We start from the raw sequence: 10,346 nt of genomic DNA, 5'->3' as shown, positions 1-10,346 counted from the left end.
GGAAACAAGGCTAGCACCGAGTGGATGTGGTTAGGAAGGTGGCCTAGTTGAGTATGAGATTAGGCACAATGAACTTCCTTGGACATCCCCTAAACCATGTGCCTACATGGGTTGCTTACTAGTTCTACCTTTGGCAAGTAGAACAACCTCCACGGAGTAGGATAGACTCCGGATTCCATACCTAGCTAGTATGGTCTATGTCGGTTATGCCTATTCCCATCATGTGGGATGCGCACTCTAGTTATTGGATAGGTTCTACAACGTGTAGGTAGTAGTATGGGATGCTATCTACACATGGCACGAGTAGGCTTTGAAGATACTAAAGTGAGTTCCCTAAGTCTAACGACTATTATGTGAAAGTCCCCTTATGTACTTGAATGTCTCCAAAAATGGTTTCTTAAAGAATGTTGGTCTATTGATATTATGTTGTAAAGTAAATGTCCTTATCTAAGGTAATCTTGAGGAACACTTAAGTGTGCTTGAAGAGGTTGTATGGGCGGTCACTTCTTGTCTTACTCAAGTGTGTCTTAAGGTTATATTAGGTAGAGGTCCTATGGTAATGAAATGGCATGTGTTCCTTTAAAGTTAAGCATGGGTTGTATATGAACTAGATAGGGATGGCCCGTGCTAGCACGGGCCCAACACTTAACATTTCATGTAGTGAATGTTTTGCATATGAAAAACATACAGTTAAAACTGCATAAGCTTATATGATTGGTATAATTGACGCGAGTGGAAATCATATATGTGAAATGTTAGGGAAAGACATACAAATCTTTTTAAATAAATTATGCACAAGTGGTACAAGCCAAATAGTAGTGTCTTGTTGTGCTTCCCATCAACTTTTACTACATAGGTCTTCCAAATTCCTCGAGCTTCTTAGCTAGATCAACCCAGACTTCTCTCTCTAAAAAGCTGGTACATCAGTCTTTCTTGCACAATCCAACGACGTTGTATAAAAACCATACAACATAACATAGCAAACCAACTTTCACAGTCAATTGCTTATCCCTTCGCTCATTTAATTGTGTGCGTGACTTCAGTGAATGTAGATTTGGTGCTTGCAAGAGAACATGTTTTATGTTCTGAATTATACATACCATCACTCATTTTACTTTATAAGAATCCAGTTGAGTAAATAGAAGTAATGATATCACTGCTGATTTTATGCCAACCAAAAAATCCAAATCATATCTAATGAATTAAGCCCAGCCTTGCCGTAACCATTTCTCTTGACACTTTTATGCCTTCTACCTCTCTCCATTGTCTACTTGAAGGAGGGAATGACGGAGTGTGAAACTTCATACCTGAAAATTTAGAATTAAGAGTGAATTCACCCTCTTTAACTGAACCTCATTGCGCGATCTGAATTTAGTCGGAGCTCTAATGTAGGCTCTGAACACCGGGTGGGAAACCAAAAAAAAAAAACATATTTGACAAGTAATTGAAGAAGCCAAGCCATTATAAGTGCAAAAAAATTACAAATATGTAAGAATGTTAATGATATGGAAGCAATCAGTTCCTTCATTTTCTTATTTTAGGTAGAATTTTTTAAATCTATCCAGCAAAATTTTCCTCAAAGTAGAGTACCATTCTTGTTATGTATTCTCCTGAACAATGACAAATAAGACAATGCATTCTCTAACTGAGTGTCTTCCTTTGTCAAAATGTGTGATATTTTCTTTCTGATAGGTACATTGAGTAACAAAGAAACATTCGATTAGATCCTACGTTTCTAAAAAAACATTGAGCATTTTTTTGGAAGAATCACATTTACATGGCATTATAGATTCCAGTAAAAGGAACTACATAAAATTATTTGTTTGGATAAACAGATGCTAAGTTCTTCACACCCTTATCATGGTCATGGACATACATTTTCAAAAAGAAGAGCAGCGACAACATTTGAAGTACAACTTCTCACTAATCAAATAGACCAGAACATACTTATCTAGATTTCTCAAAATGATAAGAGGAGAAGCTACCTCCACATGTTGTCACGCATAATTTGTTTTGATAGTAGCATACCGGTAAAATCAAGTGGTTAAAGAATTCCTACATTACAAAAAATAGTTGAATGATACATTCAAAGGAACATTCATATATAGAATCAAAAGATAGTAGAGCACTTTGCAAGGTTTATAGGAAGTCGGATCTATGATGATCAATATGCAACTCCATCAAGTGCTGATTACCAAAATTGGAGTTCAGTGATTATTCCTCTGGCTTTGTTTTTCACAGCTTAAGTTAGTGATTAATACTGCTAAATAATATCTGAATTTCACAACTTATAGCTCAAGATTATAAACATTGAGTTGGCACCATTGCCAAATTATAATTGCAGTAAACATGCTCGAGAACCTGAAAGCTCCCAAAGATCCATGATATCATCATATTAGTTCTCCTCAAAATAGCCTAGTTCAACCCTTCATTTTCCCTTTTTAGTTGTAAGAATACTTTGTCGTCCTTAAAATAAGCAATTTAATATAAAGACTAACAACAAAACAAACAAATTTGATTGCAATCAATGCATATAACATCCTTCCTGAAAAATTGATAATTTCACCTATTAAACTTTTTCTCAAGATAAACCAACTTAAATGGGGAAACAATAAATTGAGGGACCACACCAAGATAGAAAAATATAGCAACTCTAAAAATGTTCAGCAGATGAAGAAATTGATGAAATTTAGAGGCCCACAAAAGGGGAATTTTTTTTTTTATGTATGAGAGAGAAAGAGATAGATAAATAAGAATGAGAGTAATTTAAGAAAACAAAATGGGAATGACCAGAAGCTCCATGCTTGTTAACAGGTGTCAACCATGAAAGAGTGAGCAAAGGACTTAAAATTCTCATGTTACCAGTTCCAATCAGAATTGGGGGATTGGGACAAATGCATCTTCATTCAAAGGGCCAAAGTTTAACATCAAATACAAACTAATTAAGCATTATTCTAACCAATTACCAAGTTCAATAGTACAACTAACTACCTTAAATTGTCACAAAATCATGCTCTAACCCAGCCCTCAGCTTTACATGTTATTAGTTGCATTAGTGTGTAATATAGATTTAGTACTATTTCAGACTCAGGATTCCTTTTTTTTCTGAAAAAATTAAACATGTAAGGCTCAAAGGCCTCTTTCAGACACAGGAGTCGGGATCAATATGACAGAATATTCAGATAAAAAGGGAAATGTAAGGCTTATAAAACAAAATCATAAAAGCAAGACGATATGAAAACTACTATTTTACTAACTGCAATAATCATACCAATAATATGAATCAAGAGATAAATTACAATACCAAAATTTCTTTATTAGACTCTGTAAGAATTAGAGAGTCAAGTGCATCATCAGGTATAACTCCTTCTTTTATAAAAAAAACTGAAAATAAGACAACACATTGCTTTACCTGTAAGTTAACAAATTGAGGCGTTCAAAAACACTCAAAATCAGCATAAAAATCCTTTTTACTCTTTAACAACCACTGTAAAATGCCTTTGTACCCGCATCAAGTTATTGTTAAGAACAAAACACGTACACAATCAATAAGGACAGTCAACAAAAGCTGCACTAAACAAGATATCAAAAGAGTCCTAGATGATAAACCAATAGAGCAAGTCTCGCTTTATTTAACATCGTACTTTCCTTGCAATTATTTTTAAACAACTTGTCATTTGGCTCAAACTTTGCAATGTGTTTCTTCAAGAAAATTCCTAAATAAGACCATGATACCTAACACCCTCCACCCATTTAAAAGAGCACCCAATGTCCATTGGAATAATCCCCCTCCAAAAAAAAGTAGATACCTATAAATTTCATATTTTTCAAAATAAGGAGTGCGAAAATGAGGCAATATTTTTCTAACAAAAATACACATGTCCCATAAATAAATTTTTTATCAATACTATCCAATAGAATAAATAATGTACATAATGACAAATGAGTATAATGTAAAATAACATCAGTCAAAAGGAAAAAAATAAACTACATGTGATATAGTTGTTTCTGGCACAACAACAAACACTTTATGCATCAAATATCTCAAACAATAAGATTTAAAAAGAGTGTAATTCATACTATTCGAGTTAAATGAATTGTAATGAAGTCGTTAAATGCTGGCAAGTCATTTATCTTTCCAATTTTACTTACTTTTCCCATACCTGCAATCTTAGAGCTTCAAATAGGTTCGGAGAGATTGTTAAGTTGTGTGAAGAATAGAATAGAACACAAATAGTTTGTAGCAATATAATGTTCAAATTTAGGGGAAAAAGAAAATAAATAGTATAAATTCAAAACATGCATCCACAAGAAAAAACTTTGTGAACGTAGAAGAACTAATAGACCTAGCAAAGCTAATGTTTGTTAACAGGGAAAGAATAGTTGAAAACTCACAGTTGAGAAAAAAGAAGGTTGTAAACATAAGAGACGTCGGTGAACTCCAAAAGAAAGCTCCACAGCCATGGCGATGAAATTAAGGCAAAGTGAATTCTGAGAAATCAAAGGGAAGACATGTGTTATACTTGTACATGTGTCATGAATAGAGTGAATCATCAGATGGCACCAAAAGGTACTTGAAATGCAACAAATAGTACAAATTTTAATAGCTATGTTCCTACACCCAACTTTCATTTCTAAATAAGGCTAAAAATAAACTAAAATAGGCTAATTACGTTATAAATGTCATTGATTGAATCATAGCAACATATATATAATAAAGATATTTTATATAATCCCATTTCACTTATAATTACAAACTTAAAGAATTAGGAAATTAAATATATTTGCAATACATATGGTGATGAACTTCTGAGAATGAAACAGTTCAACTTTCTTTAGTGTAAGATTAACCTGCTATGTTATATAGCAGACTTCAAACACTAAAAGATATAATTACATGGTTGAGAAATCACAAAAGACAAAGCAGAAGCACCAAAAAGAGTCTAAATCTAACAACTTAAGACTCAAAGCACATGATAATATACACTACTGTGAATAATTTATTTAACTGCTATCATCTTGCACATCCATTCTACCTTTTCAATTACAATGAAAAGGCCATCAGATAACTCTTAATTCCCAAAGAGATTATGAGACTCCAACTTTCATAATTAGCAATTTAGCCTTTTAAGGTTCATCCGCAATCCTCCTTAGCTAGATCATGCTCAACTATGTAATTATGGAGTCCAATGTAAGATCAAGGAGGATTGAAAATCAAGAAATTCAAGTTGGTATTTATAACCGTTAACCATTGTGCTAGTTTCTCTATATAAATGTCATCATGTTGGATGTTCCTAAAATCACAATTACTAATCATCTACATGTAAGGTATTCTAATAAATCAAATGACCAAGATATGGAAGAACTCATTATATGTAGCTTTCAAGAAAACAATGTAAATAGGCATAATACATAAATATGCCCTTTAACTTGGCCTCAGCTGATATTTATGCCCTTCAACTTTAGTTGTGCACAAGTAGACACTTAAACTTGTATAAAATTGAACAAATAGACATATACATTCTACTTCTTCAATTATACTTAGTATAGTGAGTCCTCACATTGAAAAGGCTTCTAATGGCAGTCAACAGTGTAGTGAGTTCTCCTATACTTGGTAGATTTTCCTAAAGTAAATGTGTTCAATGCTGAAGACATTAATGTTGAAATCCTCATGCTTAACTAACATGTATAAACATGAAATCAATTTTATTAATAAATAGAAACTGAAAGGAAATAAAAGTGGAAAAGAAAGAGGGAATGAAAGAGACCGTGTAGGTTTTTGTTAATGTTCTAATGAGGAAGACGAACATAGATAGTAAGTAGGATGTGTGTTTCTTAAAACATAAAAAGCAATACACGTGTTAATAATATAGGTCAAATATTTATCACAGATGGGACCAGTATAATGTACCATTTACAGTACTTTTGGTACAATATGTATTTGCCGAATATATAACTGAATTGGATACAAAACACAAAAGCAGTAGCAATTAATGTGGGAATCCCAAGTCTCAGCAACTACAAAATGCATAATGAAGACAATAAAGGTAAACACCAATCGAGCAAAAGAACAATCACGAGCAAGAATATATAAATGAGATGCATATAAAACACAAAATCAGTGATAATTAGTGTGAGAATCCCAAATTTCAGCAACTATAAAATGTATAATGAAAGACAGTAGAATGTAAATACCAAACAGAATCACAACCAAGAATATATAACTATACTGCATATAAAACATAAAATCAGAAACAATCATGGACAGAGCCAGTTTATGGTAAAGGAGTTCATCCAAGCCCCCTTCGGCGGAAAAACGATTAGAATGAAAAATTACCTTGAATTTCCCTAGTCAAATATGAAATTTCATCACCAAATCGATGCATCAGCTCGGACTCGAATCACTCTCCTCTGATTTTCCATCAAGCTCTTCCTCTCCAAAAATGTAATACCTCCATTTCTAAGTCTCTTCTTGTCCTTCTCCACCAAGAGTGAGAAAGAGGAAAATGAAAAATAGAAAAAGTAGAAAAAGAACCAAAGTAAAATTATTGAAAATTAGAAGAGATAGACACATGTAGTACAGGTGTTTATTTTCTAGGGAATATGGCTCAAATGGTGTAGTACAATGTTTAATGCTATTGGTACAACATTTTAGAGTTGTGTTCGTACTTGGGTTGTTGGCATATATATACATATATAAATTTGAAACAATTGTTAACGATTTTAGAAAAGTAGAATAAGGATTAACTTTTAGTGTATCCATGAGCTTTGTAACAATCAGCTCATTAAGATTATCTGATAACGTCATTTGATTTGTTAGCTCATTTTCGTTATCATAGAAATATAACTGTAAATTTTTTCCTTTTCCTGCTCAGGGTATCAAATCATCAATGAAGTGATACATTTGTCCTTGGACTTTAAATGTATAGATGCCATGATTTTTCTTTGCTAATTGTCTATCATACTGTACTCCAAGTGAAGTGAATGCAAACATGTTATTGTAGGCTCTACTGTAAGTGCGAAAATGTTGAGATTCTTTAGAGTCACCCAAGAACAAATTTCGCAACTCAGTAGGCATGTTATGAGAAATTAGTCTAATTGATCCACTATCACAACAAAAACCTGGTGATTCATATTGAAACCTTTTTGTTGCACAAAATTTGCAATTTGGAACTTTCTTTAAAAGTAAGTAATCTTTTGGCAATAAATTATAATTTTGTAGATTGACTTCTAACTTATTTCTACCTGTGCATGGTAAAAAGCAATAATTTGTTATATAAAGGCACGACAATACATGTATTTTTATTACTTTGGTAGAAAGAAGCATACCTCTATTTGTAGTACATCTTGAATGTAATTTACCTGCAGTATGAGATGCAGTCGATGTTGATCCTAGTATGAGGAATAACAATATTTAAAGATAGCTAGCCAATTATTAAAAATCAATATAGTCAAAATAGTTGAAGTACTATTTTTGAACTGACCTACTTCGAAGGTAGATAAGTAATTAACTATACATTCTTTTCTAGTTGAAGTAACTGGTAGGTTTGTAGCTTTGGAAGCTTCAACTACAAAATGAGGAAAATAACTGTAGTAAGAGTAGGTGAGCTGGAGCGTCTAACTATAGCTATAGATATTCAAAAGACACATTTCACAGAAGGAAGATAAGAATATGGTTAGCTCACCTTGTTGAGGAGATAACGAAGAAGTGATGATTGTAAGAGCGCCAGTACTATTTGATTGATGAAGGAGTTTTTGTCTTTTCGATTCAGCCCTTTTTTCTCTTAGCTGGGATAAAACTAATTCCTTTCTCTCTGGTGACATCTGTGCATATCTAGTACGGCGACGCAAATTTCTGTCAGAAGTTCTTTCTTGGACAGACAGATTATCTCTATTTTCTTCCATTCCTGTTTCGAGTAGTTTATGATTTGTTAAATGAATTTATAACTTAATGTAATCTGAAAAGAATACATAGAATTGACAAAAAAAAATGCAGACAACAGTAAATGATTGTACAGAATGGCAAATACACTCAATGTTCTGTTGAACATTTGTTGAACAATAGTAGTTGAACAATAACTATTATTAGTAGTTTCATTACTTTACGATATGAAGGTAGAAAGTTAACCTATTCATATCCATAAATAGTAAAATAAATAAAAATAACGTGAAGCAAGAAAACTTAATACACATGAGGTGCAAAAAAGAAACTTTGTTTCAATATATAAGCAGTCTTTGTGCTCCAAAGAAATTGTTCATATAATTCTACCGTTCATATGGTTGTTTTCTGTATTTCATCTTATTCCCTCGTCCGTCAAAACAGTTGAGGGTAAAACAAACTAAACAACAGTATGTAATAAATGGTGGGAATTCAATAACGGATTTGTTTTGTAATTTTCAGACAATATTTCAATTTTCTAATTTGGTATCTCAAATCGTCATTATTAACTTATTTATTTTATGAATTCTAACTCGTCCAGAGTTATCGGAAGCAAGTTGACATATATTTCAACTGAAATTAAATTTTATAGTAATTTTGAACTTTCAACTGCATAATAGAGGGGTAAGGAGCACAATAGTAGTTTCTATGTCCTAAGGATACCGATTATAGCCAGGAATCAATTTTTGCATGTTATAAAAGTATGAATTGATATAACATAAGCATTTACTTTATGACATAACATAACACTATTATTGTCGCTAATATAAATGCTTTAAAGTAATGTGTACAACTACAAGTCCAATCTCTGCTCCAACATGATATTGGGAGGTTAATACGTAGCAACTCTATAAAGTACGAACTTATGAGTATAGAAGCAGCTATTTCCCGGCAATGCTAGGGCCAGCACCAAGTTTCAGAATTTTCCGACGAACATATGAGCAACATTTAGTGAAACAGTGACATGCAATAACTTTGAATAGCCATTTGACAATCTCCTTATAAATGGAAAATTGTACAAATTTCAAACGGTAAGAGGCCATGAAAAATAAACTGTTGAAGAAAAAGGGAAAACCTAACCCACAGAAAGACGAAAACCTCTCTTACCAACGCCAAAGGAGAACCAATTTGGAGCGAAAAATTGCATCAATTTTGCAGAGAAAAGAGTAGCAGAAGGAGCAAATCCGAAGAAAATTCTGATCTTCTAAATAATTATTTGATTCAGAGAATGTAATACCAAAACAAGTAAAACATGTGAGGTTGTAAACAATATATTCACAAGGTTTGACATTCTTGATAGTATTCTTATTTTGGGATAAGACTTTCTTTTTTACCTCCCAAGTATAATATAGGACATAGATAAGGTGTTAATTTAGATTAGCAAAGAGAACATTAAAGAACACATAAACCAAACGAATCAAGGCAAAAACGCACCCCCTGTAAGAAAGTTTTGCAAATCTAAGAGCAAACTTTCCACAATATCAATGAAGACGTCCGAAAAGGGGGAAAATGATGAAGAAAAAAAGAAGAAGGTACGAACAAAATTAATCCAAAAATATATACCTATTGGTTGAAAACATGGGCAGCAAGAACAGAAACAGTGAAACACCCCTGAAACTTGAGAGAAAGAACAGAAGCTTGTTAATAGTACTGGAAAGCCCAAATGACGAAGAGTTTTGCCTGCTACAAGGAAAAAAAAACCAAAAATAATAATCAAATACTCCATATAAAATGACTCAGACATAACATCAAACACCGTTGATGCACAATCGCATGTGTAGATCAAGTAAAACTACTTAATGTACTGAATTGTAACAAGCAATTATATTCAAAACATTAGAAAGTAACAAATATAAAATCTTTCAAATTAGTACAAATTATAATAAAGCAAGATCAGAAAAATCCAATTGATTCTTACCAAAAAATTGGCTGAATCTCAAAACTTTTGTAGTTTGTAATTTGCCAACAGGATTAATAAACAAAGAAGAGAGAAGATGTAGGTGAGAGGAGGAAATAGACTGAAGAAAGAGACTTGGAAAGAGAAGTTGAAAAGGCAGGCAAATGACCAAAAAGAAACAAAACATTGTACTTTAACTGGAATACACGTGTTTGTGTGTGAGAGAAGGCAAAAGCTAAAAAGAAAGAAAACATTGTACTTTAAGTGGAATACACGTGTTTGTGTTAAAAAGAAAGAAAACATTGTACTTTAAGTGGAATACACGTGTTTGTGTGTGAGAAGGAAAAAGTTTAAAAAAGTTAAATTGTGGATAGTACATCTCATGTAACATTTGGTACTGCTATCTGCTGCCGTGTTCGTCCAACCCAAAGTCTCATTTCTAAATATGATGACTAGATGGGAATGGCCCGTGCTAGCACGGGCCCAACATTTTATTTGTGGTAACAAAGA

The 10,346-nt window shown here is 32.8% G+C and overlaps 1 protein-coding gene across 1 annotated transcript; it reads right to left on the bottom strand.

The window, feature by feature from the left end:
- Window positions 1-6,369: 6,369 nt before the first annotated feature.
- Window positions 6,370-10,000, bottom strand: LOC125869804 (uncharacterized). The gene is made up of 6 exons (XM_049550234.1): window positions 9,858-10,000; window positions 9,503-9,622; window positions 7,686-7,907; window positions 7,489-7,568; window positions 7,363-7,392; window positions 6,370-6,477 (listed from the first exon to the last, which is right to left on the bottom strand). The coding sequence occupies exons 3-6, from the start codon at window positions 7,903-7,905 to the stop codon at window positions 6,370-6,372; spliced, it is 438 nt and encodes a 145-aa protein (XP_049406191.1). The 5' UTR covers window positions 7,906-7,907; window positions 9,503-9,622; window positions 9,858-10,000.
- Between the last annotated feature and the right edge of the window lie 346 nt (window positions 10,001-10,346).

The sequence above is a fragment of the Solanum stenotomum genome, chromosome 7 (genome assembly GCF_019186545.1).
Source record: "Solanum stenotomum isolate F172 chromosome 7, ASM1918654v1, whole genome shotgun sequence".
Classification (NCBI taxonomy): domain Eukaryota; kingdom Viridiplantae; phylum Streptophyta; class Magnoliopsida; order Solanales; family Solanaceae; genus Solanum; species Solanum stenotomum.
The sequence above is the reverse complement of the archived record's forward strand: the minus strand, read 5'-3'. Positions and strand labels throughout refer to the sequence as shown.